This window comes from Leptinotarsa decemlineata, unplaced genomic scaffold (genome assembly GCF_025532065.1).
Source record: "Leptinotarsa decemlineata unplaced genomic scaffold, Ldec_3_MD MMD2_tig00000882_RagTag_RagTag, whole genome shotgun sequence".
NCBI lineage: Eukaryota > Metazoa > Arthropoda > Insecta > Coleoptera > Chrysomelidae > Leptinotarsa > Leptinotarsa decemlineata.
Window position 1 is genome coordinate 9,575,014 of NW_027412556.1, and position 16,514 is coordinate 9,591,527.

The following is a 16,514-nucleotide window of genomic DNA, read 5'->3' on the forward strand; positions in this document are numbered from 1 at the left end:
AGTTCACATGAAGGAAACGTATATAAATATGAAAACACTTCTCCAATCAATCAAATATGAACAACACAAGTGGCACATCTGTGGTGATCTGAAAGTCATTGCTATACTCCTAGGAATGCATTTAGGGCTCACCAAGTACTGTTGTTTTTTGTGTCTGTGGGACAGTCGGGATAGAAAATCTCACTATAAAAAAATGAACTGGCCTACACGAGACCTAAACCCTAATGAGAAAAATGTAGTTTACGAGCCTCTTGTAGATCCTAAGGATGTTCTCCTTCCCCCATTACATATTAAGTTGGGACTAATGAAAAACTTTGTGAAGGCCATGGATCAGGAAGGACAAGCTTTTAAGTACTTGAGAGCAAAGTTTCCCAGGTTGAGTGATGCTTAAGTCAAGGAAGGCATCTTTATTGGGCCTCAAATCCGTGAAATCGTAAATGATCCTGCTTTTGACATGATTTTAACAGGAAATGAAAAAAGAGCCTGGGAAGCCTTTAAGGGGGTTGTACATGGGTTTTTAGGTAACAAAAGAGATGATAACTTCACAGCATTGGTTAAAGAGCTTCTTCAAGCTTACCACCAACTTGGATGCAACATGTCCTTAAAAATTCATTTTCTTCACTCTCATCTTAATTTCTTCCCACAAAACTGTGGAGCTGTGAGTGACGAACATGGAGAAAGATTCCATCAAGACATTGCCTTAATGGAACAGAGATATCAGGGCCGTTGGAATGAAGCAATGCTTGCAGACTACTGCTGGTCTGTGTGTAGGGATGCTCCAGAAGTGTTTTATAAAAGACAAGCTAAACGACAGCGATCTTACAATGAATCGGATGGACTTAATTGAAATTTGGTGGTACAAACTTCTTTTATTTGTCAAAACACTAAGAATAATGTTTTTTTTTTATTAATTTTGTACTTAAAATATTCTAAAAGAAACATAACAATATTGTTTTATGTACTTTCACTTTTCACGTATAGTATAACTACTCTTTAAGATTAAGTACTGTGTATCTCAAAAACCAGAACTAATAAAAATTTTTCATTGTTATTTTCGTTTTTATCACCCCAAAATTAGTAGAAATTGACTAATTTAGTGTAGGAAACATTCAAAAAATATTTTTTTGTTGTGTTGTGATAATTGATATTTATGGGCCGGTAACCAATATGTAGACCTGATGATGCTTTGTTGGTGTTACCGTTGTTCTGATACATCATCCATTTTAATTCATATGAGTGCTCAGTCAAAAAAATTTTGATATTGATATACATACCTCATCCGTTTTGTTTGAAAACTTTTCAAAATAACGATCCGCACAATAATATCAAAACTTGATGACCAAACTATCCAAAAATTAATTTACTTCAGTTTACTTTACTACAGGAACTTCACAAAGGATATTTCGTACCAGCAATCTGACAATCGAATCCGATAGGAGACTTTTGGTCTGTCTACTGCAAGACTTCGCTATCTTGCGGCATAATTGTTGTTTGAAAGCTTCTAATTAAAAGACAGATTGAGGAAGGATTTCCTTATAGCCGAGAGATTGCGAAATCAATATTCATTTGAAGATAAATTAACAGTAATAGCTCGTGCGATGGGAGTAAGCGCTGCCATCTTTCTGATCTGAAAGTTAATTACTAGCTGAATTCAAAATGTAGGAGTCGCTTGTTTATACCAGTGTCGCCGAAGAATCGAAAAAATTAATGATAGCCTTCTGAGGTTCCTGCTCACTTCAACAAATGTTAGGTAATCCTAAGGACAAAATGTTCGAAATTGGAAAGTCAGGGATATACGAAAAGGGCCGTAAAACCTGTGACAAAATTATATTGGTCAGACTAAGCGAGCCAGGAAAACTCGTATCAAAGAACACGCAGCCCAGAAAAATACAGATTCGCTCAACAGAATCAAGAATAAATGAAAACTGCCAGAGAATAATCTCCACATGATATGAGGAAAAAATTGTTATTCATTGTTATGACTCTCATATTATCCTATTCTTGTGTTTTATGTTCCATATTCAATAAGTAGCTTTTCCGAAATTTTTTGAATGTTAGAGGGTAACAGAAAACCTTACTATTTTGTAAGTTTGCTCATCAGAATCTGAATATGTAGCCGAAGAGGACCATATTTTTTTATATATACCAGTGAGAAGATCAAATTGTTGAAAATTGTATGACACAAATCCAGAAGTAGTTCAAATGAACTGTCAACTGCCAAAGTAATTTCAAACATGGAGAGTCAAGAGCTGTTGCGCTTGATATTTCTAAGGCCTTTGGCCGTGTGTGGCATGAGGGTTTGTTAGTCAAACTTCGATGCTATGGCTCTAGAGTCCTTTTAACATCAACGCTGGTGTTCCTCAAGGATCCACATTGTCTCCAACCATCTTTTTATTGTATATCAACGACTTATTGATAAAAACCAAGAATCTAATGTACAGCTTTGCTGACGACAGCACAGTTGTCTCGTCATACCATTTGCATTCCAGGTCATCGGCTGAGGATGCACATCTTCACAGGCAGCAGGAAGTTGCATATCTTGATAAGGATCTAGAGGTGATTTTGAATCGAGGTGAAAGTAACCAGGTTCCATTCAATGCCACAAAAATCCAGGAATAGGTTTTTTTCAAAAAGATAAATGTCTCAGAACCGGATATAATAGTTTCAGGACAAACAATTCCGCTTCGTGCTTCGATAAATTTGTTGGAGGTTAGAATGGATAGCAATATGTCTTGGCACAATCATGTCGCTGGAATTGCAGAAGCTGCTTCTCAAAAGCTTGGAACACTGTTTCGAACCAGAACACTGTACAAACTTCAGTTACTTTTGATGCTTTATAATGCTCAGGTCAAACCTTCTGTGGAGGATTGTTCACATGAATGAAGCTTCGTCCCTAAGCATCAAAGAAAGGTTGGAGATTCGTCTCTCTTTTATATATACTTTCACGGGAGGTATTCAAGTGACTTGGCACATTTGATTCCACCAAGAGCGGTACATATCAGAAATACGCGACGGACTGTGGCTGCTCATCGTTTCGAGGTTCAACGAAGTACACCTCGAACTTCACTGTTCAAGACCTCTTTCATTTGGAGAACTGCATTCATGTGGAACTTCCAGAGAACGTTTTTCCAAAAGAATTTAATCTCCAGCGATTCAAATCCAACGTGAATCGCTAATTTCGCACAGGCACCGTTCTTGGAGTGCCTTAACAATTTTCCTGTAGTGCTTATGTATTGTCCTTGAAAAAAGCACATGGGTAAATACAGAGGCGAAATCGGTAAAAATACCGAAAAGAGGGTGAAAAAAGCAACAATGGTTTGAGAATATATTGAATCTTTCGGCTTACAAAACCATTCATCTCAAATCTCATTGGCTTTCAATGTGATGACATCTTTCTTATGTCATAATTTCATTGTTGCTCCTGGACTATCATGATCTGATAATAAAGATGGATAGGCGGTGCTGAAGAGGCGTTTGAAGGGGCTCATAAATTCTTTATGAATATATTTACATCTATTTATGTTTGCTTCGGAGCACTTATGGATATCATGCCGCTACATCATTTTTATTCTCGTTTTTATTACCCGCCCTTCGATGATATGCCTATAAATTCCGTTGTGTTTAAAAATGACATACATCTTGATAATTTGGTTTTGTTTAGGTTCTGAAATTAATAATGCGCATATGTTGAATTATTCCGTTAAGATAGAAAACATCACAAACTGATTCTTGAGTTTTTCACCGTATTGAGTATTTCAATTCCGTAATTCTGGTACACATACGATCAACGATGATGTGGTATGTAAATTATGTGATTGTAAATTATGAAAACGTATAAAAATCAAAATTACAATGAGGATTTTTGTGATTTCGGCAAATATTTTTGACAACTTTTAGATAACTTTGACCGATTTGTTCTTTATAGTAAACGATAGTTAAAACATATTTACTGTGCTAATTGACTTTTACCGAATTATACCACTCTATACAGTTTCGTAGTCTCAGACACTACCAAGAAATCGATTTTTAACCTCTCATAAATTTCTGGATATAAATCCTGAGTAGCCTAAAGTACAGAGTCGCACAGTATACATAGAATACTGAATCTCATATATAACGATTTGAAAAATATTCATAGACTTTGTGCGATGAAAGTCTTTTTTCTGTCTATTTCAAACAACCTATATACGAAGTTATTAATCATACTTTTTTTACATGCTTCTTCCAGGATTGAAATGTAAGTTCCTATTTTTACATTATTAACATGCATGTATCTGAGATAATTCGATATTATATAGTTGAGAAATTTAATGACATCAAATTAATGAATTTTCACATAGTATAATCACAAACGTTATATGAAGATAAATATATCGAGTCATTTCTATCATTATTACTTAAGTGATAGTTTATTGAATGCAAATTGAATTCGTAGTAACTTGCTGTATTTTTTTACCACTTACTAATATTCTTGTGAGAACTTGAAAATCATAATTTGTTTTTTCATTGGTTCATCAAAACTGTCATATATAAAATCAGTTATAAAAAGGACAGTCTAGAGTGCAGAGCAGTGACATACGAGGTCTATTGAAGGAATTAGGTGAATTTTAATTTTTTCCAAACATTATTCATTTATTCATCAATTTCTATTTTGTCCCCTTCGAAGAATTCCCCCTCAAATATAATACAATGTGCCAGCGTTTCTTCCAATCTTCGAAGCAGTTCTGATATACACTTCAATACAATAGGAAAAAGTTGTAGGGGGTTAAATCTGGTGAATACGATGGCTTAGGCATGACTACGACGTTGTTTTTGGCAAAAAAAATAACGAACAAGCAATGATGCAAAAGTCATGCAATGATGCAAGAGATACAAAAGTCAAGAACAGTTTTTCCACAGTATTGGAAGTTTTGTTTCGTAACTTGATGAAAATTATTAATACTATTCATGATGTAAAAATTGTTTGATTATTATCTTGGATAATATTATGTAAAGTAACAGATTATGAAGAACCGCCACTGGCATTTGAATTCATTTGGAAAAAAGTTCTCAGGAGGTTTATTTTACATAAACTAAGTTCTCCACATGAAAGAGTTCTGAAACAATGAAGCTAGAGGTGTACTGAGTTGAACCTCAGAACGATGAGCAGCCACACTAGGTTGCGTATTTCTGATATGTACCGCTCTTGGTGGAATCAAATGTGCCAAGTCACTTGAACACCTCACGTGAAAGTATCTTCAAAAGAGATACAAATCTTCAACCTCTCTTCGATGTTCGAGGCTATCAAGGTTGCAAGTGATGTTTGTGTCTTCAATCAGGCGGATGACTCTTTTCTGGATGGAAACCAGCAGCTTCAAAGCATGCCTAGGGGGCGGAGCTCCATACATATGAACAATACTCCAAAGAAGGTTTGATCTGAGCTTCATAAATCATCAATAGTTGCTGGGGTTTGTACATTTTTTTGGTTCGGAACAGTGTTCCAAGGTTTTGAGAAGGAGCTTCTGCAATTCCAGCGACATGATTTATTTAACCACCATTTAACCACCAATGAATTTATCGAAGTAGAAAGCGGAATTGTTTGTCCTCACATTATTATATCCGGTTCGAAGACATTTATCTTTTTGAAGAAAACTAATGCCTGGGATTTCGTGGCATTGAATTGAAGCTAGATACTTTCACCCCAATTCGTAACTCTTGAACCTCATTAGGATATGCAACCTCCTGCTGCCGGTAAAGATGTACATCCACAGCCGATCAGCCGATGCCCTGAAATCCAAATAGAATGACGAGACAAGTGGGCTGTCGTCAGCAAAGCTATATATTGGATTCTTGTTTTTCTCAATAAGTCGTTGATATACAATAAAAAGAGGATTAGAGACAATGAGGCTCCCTGGGAAACACCAGCGTAGATGGTTAAAGTATTTGAAATATATCCATCGACAGCCACAAAAATGATTCGACAAACCATAGCATCGAACTTTGACCAGCCAACCCTCATACCACACACGGTATAAGGCCTTACAAATATATGGGATGTAACAATTCATAACAGTAAGGTTATATTTGAATGAGATTAAAGTAGTACAGGCAATCACACGTTAAAAGGTAAGACCTCGTTAGTCCCCAGCTCACACAAGTTTCTCAACTTCTGAGAGTTGTCGTTCGTATGGGGGCGACAGCTGATTAACGGAAAAACAGATTTTAAACAGATTTTTTTTATTCATATAGATTATATTGAGTACTATCCCATTCATAATGTCTTCAACTGAGTTGGTATCAGGTCAACGTTTTTGGGAGTTGAAAGATTATCATTTAAATGAATTTCACAAAATAGACTGTCCTTTTTTTCTGTTTCTGTTTCTTTTTTTTCATTCTATAATCTTACATAAATATTTGTTATTATTTTTGATTTTGTTTATATTTCTTTGCAGACACAGACAATCAGCGTGTCATTATCCATGTGAGGGACGTGAACGACGAACCACCCTACTTCATCAACCGACCTCTTCCCATGCAAGCGGTCGTGCAGCTGAACGCACCCCCCAACACGCCCGTTTTCACCCTGCAGGCGCGAGATCCCGATACGGACCACAACATCCATTATTTCATCGTTAGAGACCGAACGGGTGGCAGATTCGAGGTGGACGAGCGATCGGGGGTGGTTAGGACGAGGGGAACTGACCTCTTTCAATTGGACATGGAGTACGTTCTGTACGTCAAGGCCGAGGATCAAAATGGTCGCGTGGATGACAGGAGGTTTCAAAGCACGCCTGAGGAGAGGCTGTCGATAGTCGGCGGAAAGAGGGCGCCACAGTTCTATATGCCTAGTTATGAAGCTGAGATACCTGAGAATCAAAAAAAGGATTCTGAGTGAGTATACTTCTGGCGGCGATTCGTCGCTCGTTGCCTCTCTTTATAATAGTTTCACCGCCAACATTGGTGCTTCCTAGCGTTTACACATATATCGACGAACAATTCGAAAAGACCACAAATTCAATATTCTGCTTTCCTGGCCAGGCCCGCCGAAATGAATTCCGGATATTTGTCTACTTGTCAGGGTCCCTTTCGGTCTCAACAATACACCCCCTACGTCAAACCCAAATATGAGTATTACTGGAGTTTTATCCCAACACCAAACCGTTATTTCAACACCTCGAAACGTGCTTCAATCACCAAGTGATCATCTTCAAAAGGACGATTAATCTACTTCTTGGATCACTTTGTAGTAATTCATTACTATACTAAAGGTTCCAAACAGTGCATTACAGTCAAATATAAGTGTTTGCCTTAATATATAACTTTTTCTTTAGTGTCTTTTCTTACTTTGAATCTGTTTGAAATTTTTTTGAACTGACTGCTGCCTTCCCAAACCGCAATTTCAAGTTTTTTTGGCCCGAGTTAGACCCCTGCGAGGCTCAAGCCCCTGGGCATTTGTCACCTTTGTTCCTCCTCCCCCCAGGCGAGGCTGTTCCTGGTGAAAACACAGCTGTCTCTTCATCTTGGGCTTCATCTTCAACACTTACCTCCCTATACAATAACCTTTTCAAGCGTCATGTCACATGAGTCCTTTTATGTTTTATATTCTGCTAGAAATACGTTGATGATATCTTAGTCTGTTTTACTGATACAGGTAGGCAGATGAGCAAGTTTGTCGAGTTTGTCAATTCCATTAATCCATCAATCGAAATCACCACTCAATTGGGGTGATTAATTCAATAAATTTTCTAGACTTTAACTATTACTGAAATTAATGATCAACTTGATGTTGCTATTTTCCACAAACCATCTCATCTGCTAGAGATAGGTTGATGCTATCTTAGTCTGTTTTACTGGTACTGGTAGGCAGCTGAGCAAGTTTGTCAAATTTGTCAATTCCATTAACCCATCAATCGAAGTCACCACTCAAATGGGGGTGAAAAATTCAATAAATTTTCTAGACTTTTACTATTACTGAAGTTAATGGTCAACTTGATGTTGCCATTTTCCACAAACCATCTTATACGGAAATTGTCATACATAGTTCGTCAACACACCCATGTCAGCACCCAGCAGCATTCAATAGTAAGCTTCACAGGCTATTGAATTTCCATCACCAGAAAGTAATTTTCAGGGACAACCGAGTTTTATCAAGCAAATGTATGTCAACGATGGTTCAAAAAACGATAATGAACGTCCTGGGACACTGACATACTTTGGTGTACCCTCCCATAACATTTCTCGTTTTTTGAAAAAGAAAGAGTTGGACGTAACTTACGAAAAAAATAATAATTAGAAAAACTATCGAAAACAATGAAAACAAAACTTCAGTGTCGGATAAATCAGGAGTATATAAGATGACTTGTGGTTCTTGCCGAAAAACTTATATTGGCCAAACGAGGAGGATTTTTTCCAAAAGAATAAACGAACATTGTCGTAGAACCAATTTTATATTTGCGAACCACATTTTTGGAGAAAATGAATAATTTTGAGTTTTGTGTTGTTCTTGTATTTAATTTTGTCTATTCTATTTTTATACAATGAGTCAATTGGACTCTGACACCTTCTTGGATAGCAATAATCATGACGGATGACATTTGGCACAGTACACACAAAATTATAATTTTCAATTTTCATTTTGACCAATACTAAGATGTAGGTCTAGTAGATAAAGGCCCAATTAGAGTCAATTCTCGAATTGATTGATACGTTGGTAGTTTATCCGTAGTTTCAACATTCCTATAGATTGAATAGATGGTGCTCTCCTATCGACTGAAAATTTCTTGAAGTTGATGCATTGAACCGATAAAACAATATCTAATTGAGCTGGTTTTATCTTTAGAATTATGTATTTTAAGTTTCTATAGTTTTTTATGTGGTTATCGATGTCTAACAATATGGTGTTCGCCTTGTATAATTACCATTTTATATATTCAAATTGAGAGGTGTATATTTTTGAAAGAGATTGTTGTTTGGGAAAGAAATGTCAAAAGGTCAAAAAGCATACAGTTCTGCAAAAACCCGCGGCTAGTGCTACTCAAAATCTGATTGGTATATAAAAAACCTTCAGGTCATAAACGAAAAATATCCACTTAAATGTTTCGTTCAATCAAAGTGAGGTTATTTTTGTCAATTTGAATTGGACATTGAATATTTCCGTACCAAATTATTCAATAACAAATTTAAGATAGAAAGAAAAATGTTGTTTCAAAAATTATATCATCTTTGGATATTCAACAACCCAAAGAAGTTCATGAATTCAAAATTATGTATTGTTTTAGCATCATTTCGGTAAAGGCAAAGTCTTTTGCTGACCGAGAAATTCGATATACCCTCAAAGCACAAGGACAAGGCGCTGGAACTTTCAATATTGGCCCCACTTCTGGAATCGTAAAACTAGCAAAAGAACTGGACTTTGAAGATCTACGACAGCCCCATGTTTACTCCTTGGTTGTAACTGCCACTGAAGATTCTGGGGGATTCTCTACATCCGTGGAGGTATGAAAAAAATGAAAAAGTTTACTGTGAAATAAGTGTTCGACATTGTTTGTTTTCAGTTAACAATAAGAGTAACAGACGTGAATGATAACGCTCCCAAATTCGAGTTACCCGACTACCAAGCCCACAACGTTGATGAGGATATCCCACCTGGCACCAGCATTCTCAAGGTCAAAGCTATGGACGCAGATAGCGGCACAAACGCGGAAATCGAGTATTCAGTTTCAGATGATCATTTCAGCGTGGATCCAACCGGTATCATTTCGAATAACAAACAGCTGGATGCAGACAACAACAACGCTTATTACGAATTTGTGGTAACTGCAAAAGACAAAGGCGAACCGGCTAAAACGGGTACGGCAACTGTTCGCGTATACACAAAAAACAAAAACGATGAGGAGCCAAAATTCTCCCAGCAAGTATACACCCCGAACGTTGATGAGAATGCCGGACCCAACACTTTGGTAACGACGGTGGTAGCCTCTGACAAAGATGGCGATAATGTACGGTTTGGTTTCGTGGGGGGTGGTACCAGCTCCGGCCAATTCGTCATCGAAGAAATCACGGGTGTAATTCGTCTCCACAACAAAGCAATTTCTTTGGATCGGGACAAATACGAACTGAACGTTACGGCTATGGACGACGGAGCGTGTTGCGCCAACGGCGACTCTACCATTCACACGAGTACCGCAGTGGTTGTGGTGTTCATAACGGACGTAAACGACAATAAACCTATTTTCAAGGATTGCGGTACCTACTACCCGAAGGTTGAAGAAGGAGCTCCGAACGGTTCGCCCGTTATAAAAGTCCATGCCACTGATGAAGATAAGGGAGTCAACGGCCAGGTTAAATATTCCATCGTGCAGCAACCCAACCAGAAGGGAACCAAGTTCACTGTGGACGAGGAAACCGGCGAAGTTTCGACCAACAAAGTATTCGACAGGGAAGGGGACGATGGGAAGTTTGTGTCTGTTACCGTGAAAGCGACTGACCAAGGCGAGCCATCTTTGGAAGGTGTTTGTTCGTTCACTGTTGAAATTACGGACGTCAACGACAACCCTCCGCTTTTCGATAGACAGGTATGTTCAGAGTAGGAAAATCGATTCACCTTCTTCATGTCTGATCTGTTTTTCCAAGAAATACGTTGAGAACGTCAAACAAGACGCAAGTATAGGAACGAACATCCTGCGAGTATCGGCTTCAGATGAGGACGCCGATAATAACGGCGCCATAATCTACACCCTCAACGCGGGATCCAACGCGGCGGATCTGGAGTATTTCGAAATACAACCAGAATCAGGTTGGATAGTTTTGAAGAAACCTCTGGACGTAAGTATGATGACTCTTCGCGAATCGCGGTAGGATAATATGGTGTGAATGGGCGAGAGTATGAGTATTGACGTTTCAGTGACCTGGGCAGATCTAATCCGGATCCTAGTGGGCCGAAGACTAGGTACGACTGGACATAGCTGCTTCTTTGTTCATCATTTTCAGCGCACCTTACTTTGAGTTGCTCTGGCCGATCTGATTTGATCGGCTGCACTAATCTGTAAACTTTCATTCAATGAGTTCGTTTATACGGCACACCTTGCATAAACATCTTTACTAGAAGTTTATCGTACTTTGATTTAGACTTTGTTTTATATTAGACAGGACTGAAAGCATTATAAGACTCGACTATGTATATGTGACTCAAGAAGTTTTCAGAACGTATAACATTTCCCCTGTCTTATACTGCTGACAGGTCTAGCACATACTCAGTTACCTTCATATTTTGGAGTAGCAAGGAGCGCTGTTTTGTTTTTTTTTGAAGCCAGGTGCTACTTCAGCGACATTTTTGGCCGCCGCCGCCGGACGGATTTTTGTTCGCCGACAATGGAGACACGAGATTTTTGTTGAAATGATTTTTTGAGCCTGTGATGTGATTTTTGAGTGATTTTTTACAGGTGCATCATACTAATCAACCCTTTAAAGATTTTGGTCAGAGGTGTCGCAGGGGGACGATTTTTGAAACCCGGGGGGGCAACGTTTTCTCTTGCGACACTTCCGGACATTGTGACATTTTTAACCTGTGTATGGGGCGGCGTACTAACTCTTCTATGAAAATAAACGTCCATCGGTTTTTTGAAGGTCGTTTTCCAAGAAAAATATAAGACTTTTTGCACATCCTTGCTCCCGACCCGCCCTCACGAGTTTTTAAACGTTTTTTTTTTGCATGTCATGCCTGCTTCAAAGTTTTTTTTCAGATATGGTTATTTATGCAACTCGTCAGTGGCCGTACTTCCACTTTTATCTCTTAAAGTCAAAAACAACTGGGTTTTCACAGACCAATCAGTCGGGTATAGATTCAAAAGCTTCAGGCGTTGAAAATTATAGTCTTTTTGATATTGGTAGAGAGTAGATGATTATAATTTAATGTGTAAAATGTTCACAAGACATAAATGACAGATGAAGACTATTGTCGTATTTGTCAACTGTCGTATTTGTCAAATGTCAATTGTCGTATTTGCCAACTGTCTAATTTGTCAAATGTCAACTGTCGTGTTTGTAAACTGTCGTATTTGTCACAAATTAAAATCATCTACTTTCAGAAATCATAAAACGATTCTCCTGACTTTTATTTTTCAAATTACTTCACGTTCTTTAGGTGGCTTACTGACGAGTGCACCTTCAATTGATTTATTTTGTTTCATTTAATTGCACTTCTTTCTGTTGTTTCACTATAACCTCCGACCATGGAAACAGGGATGTTATTCAGTAAGTAAATTGGTGACAATACAGCACAGTTCTTGATGAAAAACGCGTTTGGCTGTAGTTTTTGACAGTATGAAGCTAATGATCTTCAGACAAATTCATATTCGACAGCCACTGTGGACTGTGTTTTGGCAACTGTAAATATAAAATTCACTAATAACACCAAAGTAGATGTTTCCGAGGTTGGCAAAAAGTTATAGATTTTAAAGAAAGTCTTGGTTTTTGTTTCACACAAAATTCAATATTCTTATGTAAATAACTGCAACTTTAATTCCATTTCGCTTCGAGTTATGCTTGATTTTGTAATTTTTCAATCAACTGTTAGGCAAATATGGTTATAACTAAGATAACTTGGACAACAAATGCTTAGAAGAATCTTCACAGACTGGTATCTAAAAGTCACCATCTTGTATCTCCCTAACTTTTTCCATGTGACATAACGAAAAAAGATTATTTATTTATGTTTGGTGTTACGACGTGGATGGGTGACTTATTGAATATAACTTTGAAAGTTTCAGGTAACATGGACGATGGAAACGAGGCTGTATGAATTAGTGTGATCACATAAATGTAATCCACATTTTGCTTGTTAACTGGAGCTCCGAATCCTAGAGGGATTAAAGTAAACAGGCTGCAAGGGTTCGACGTTAAAATCTTCTGCTTGCTTAATGAGTTTTCTTTGTATTTCTCAGGCGATTATTGAAGAACTCTACACATAACCAAACATAGTCACAAAGCGTTACTACATTCCAAGCAGTGACAAACGTCACATGAGAAATCTGGCAGATATGAAGAAGAAAACGGTGACTGATAAATAAAAGTTCTGTTTTTGGATGAAATGATTATGTGGTTATGTTTGGTTAAACTTTGATGGACTTTTAACTCGATTTTTTCTCTACTAAAATGTTGGAATATATCGATGAACTCTTGCAACCATTTTGCTTGTGAACTGATGATAAAGCAAGCATCCTCACAGAAATGGGTGTTTTCATATTGAAGAAAAACCTTTCATATGTCGCGGTAGTTTTTATCACGAACGTTGAACTTGAAGCATATTTTTGCGGATTATTCAACGAGAGTGAACCGTTATTTCGTAATCCAAAACACAGTCCCAGTGTGATGGTGCTCCGATCAAGAAAAATAACGGCACCAATTGAAAGAAAAGTCATTATTTTCGGCGACTCTCCGTATATTATTTTCTCTTGATTTGTTCAGTTGTGTGATTGAGTTATAGTTATATATTTATTTTGGTTCGCTATTTCGTTGACTGAGTGTGTTCTGTTTGGTTTGTCCCATGTACCTGACCTGACCGTGCTCGTGTTTTATATGTAGCGAGACAGGTACCGCCTGCGTGTACGCGCATCCGATAGGGGATTCCCGCCATCCTACGCGGACGTGGACATAGAATTAGACGTCGTTGACAGAAACAATAAGCCGCCATTATGGGATGACGCCTCGTACGGCCCCATTCACATCAAAGAAAATGTCACAGTGGGTACTGTAGTGACTTCTGTGAAGGCCAGGTTGGTATCGAGAAGGAGGCGTATACAGGCAAGGACCGCGGTCCCGTGGCTCGAGGGTGGGGGGCTTCGCGATGGGGCTCAGCTCGGGACGGCGGTCAGCCTTAGGAAGTCCATACTACCAGACCATTATCCATTTCTCCATTTTCTATGTTCGGGGTGTGTACGTAATATGAGGATTTCATTGCACTTCATATTTCGCCCATGCCCTTTACCTTCGATCCTACATTCATTCAACATTTTATCGAGCGGTTTTCGCACTCGATTCATTTTCCGTAATGTTGAATGCTTGTCGAATCATTTTCTTTTTTTTCCACGGAAATCGTAATGTTGGTGTATAATTTTTCGCGTCGATCCAGCGAGAGACCTACAAGCTAGAGGCAACCGCCCAAGACAAAGGCTATCCTCCTCTCTCCCGTTCTGTGGAAGTCCAGATAGATGTTGTGGACCGCGCTAACAACCCTCCGGTCTGGGACCACACAGTTTACGGCCCCATCTTCATCCGGGAAAACTTCCCGGTTGGGGCCAAGGTGGTGTCAGTGAAGGCCAGGTCGGTGCTTCGAAGTACCGTTTATGTACTGCGTCTCTCAGTAATAATTGATATCAATGTGGCGCGGTGACCGTTTAGCAGCACGAAAGCTATACGGTGCCCGTCTCGTCTGTTTGTGCACGCTTTACCCAAATTAATGGGCCAGCACGTGCCCTCTTGTCATTTCAGTCGCGGAGCAAAACGATTCCTCCAAAATACATTCGAATTCATTTCAATTTTTTTTGGAAAACGTGTCAAACAATCGTAGAGAACAAAAGCCCCGCTTGTAAGTTGTGATCGATCGGAACCTGAACTGCCATACGTTTCGTCTGCTTTTTTTCTCCGGGATAAAACACAAGCACTACAGAAAATCCTTGATGCGCTCTAAGACCGGTGCCTTTGCGAAAGTAACACTCTCAGGAGGTTTATTCCACATAATCGCAGTTCTCCAAATGAAAGAGTTCTTAGACAGGTACACCTCTTACAGAGGTGTACCTCGTTGAACCTCAAAACGATGAGCAGCCACAGTGTGTCGCTTATTTCTGATATGTACCGCTCTTGGTGGAATCAAATGTGCCAAGCCACTTGAACACCTCTCGTGAAAGAATCTATAAAAGAGAGACAAATCTCCAACCTTTCTTCGATGTTCCAGACTATCAAGGTTGCAATTGATTTTCGTGTCTTCAATCAGGCGGATAGCTCTTTTCTGGATGGAATCCAGCAGCTTCAGGGTACGCTTTGAGGCAGAGCTCCTTATATACAATCTGAGCTTTATAAACTATAAAAAGTTGCTGAGATGTGTACAGTTTTTTGGTTCGGATCAGTGTTTTGAGAAGCAGCCTGTGCAATTTCGAAGACATGGTTGTGCCAAGACATATTGGTGTTCATTTTAACCCCCAACAAACTTATCGAAGCAGAAAGTGGTATTGTCAGACCTGAAGTTATTATATCCGGTTTGGAGACATTCATCTTTTTGGAGAAAACCGATGCCTGGGTTTTTGTGGCATTGAATTGAACCACAATTCGAAATCACCTCTAGATCCTCATTAAGATATACAGCCTACTGTTGCCACTAAAGATGTGTATCCACAGCCAAGATTAGAATTAGGGTGCTGTCGTCAGCAAAGCAATGTATTGGATTCTTGGTTTTTTCCAATACGACGTTGATATATAATGAAAAGATGGTTGGAGACATTACAGATCCTTGGGGAACACCAATATTCGAGACATATCTATCGACGGCCACTTGCAGGGAACATTCCTTCAGGAAGCTAGCGAATCATACAAACAAGCCATAGCATCGAAGTTTGGCCACCAAACCCACACAGGGTCAAAGGCCTTAGAAATATAAAAAATGAATCTAGAAATCGAACAAATATACAATTTGATGCTTTCAAATGAGTAGCGATCTGAAAAACTCATTATTCCAGTTAATGTTTGATTTTTACTATGAAGGGTTTTACAAAGAACCGCGACACTTGTTTCGCTATACAATAGCTTTCTCATACGTTTAGAGCTTTCAGAGACTCAGAAATCTATATCAAACTTCATTATTCATGACGTGAATGGTGGAGTGAGGCAAGTAAAGGCTTCAATCCATGAAAAGATTTCAGTACCGCAGGATTATTCCTGGAATAGTTTGATTGCTGAGATTTCCATAAACATGAATTTGCATTCATGGAGCTTTATAGATTCCTAAATCACTTTTACGGCGGATTCAAGTGCCATATGACAAGCTCTTCTCTACATTGATATCTTCCAAATCCAACAGGGCCTTATGTGCTCGGGCTGAGTGTCATTATTTCCCAAGAGAACATATTCCCAACCGACTGACGAGTTAGGCAGGTAATAGAGATTGATATGCGCCTAGAATCACGTGATAAAATTCATGGGATATCATGTGTGAATCGGCGGAAGATAAATTCGCCAAGTCAACAGTCATGGATATACTGGACGCCCTTTATTCTCCTAGATGGCTTCAAAAAGATGACGAAAAGTATTATCAACGATACCAGACATTGATAGTGGGATAAACCTAAAATCTTTCTAGAAAAGAGCAAGTGATCTTTCTAGATAACAGGACAAATAATATCATTGAAGACTGAATGTCTCTCACACAATCACGCATACATACATGATCAGTTAAGAGTTGAATAATTTGAACCTCTTTGAGCATAGAGTGAATTATATTCATTGCATCTGGAAACATCTGGAAACATCTGGAAAAATTTATATAG

General features: G+C 38.6%; 1 protein-coding gene across 1 annotated transcript in view; it reads left to right on the forward strand.

Annotated features, from left to right (window-relative positions):
* The window catches only part of CadN (neural cadherin), a 796,050-nt gene that overhangs the window by 109,348 nt on the left and 670,188 nt on the right, over window positions 1-16,514 (forward strand). The window contains 5 exon segments of the mRNA XM_074174961.1: window positions 6,432-6,870; window positions 9,258-9,474; window positions 9,534-10,553; window positions 10,612-10,803; window positions 14,108-14,298. Coding sequence (XP_074031062.1) covers window positions 6,432-6,870; window positions 9,258-9,474; window positions 9,534-10,553; window positions 10,612-10,803; window positions 14,108-14,298 — 2,059 coding nt within the window.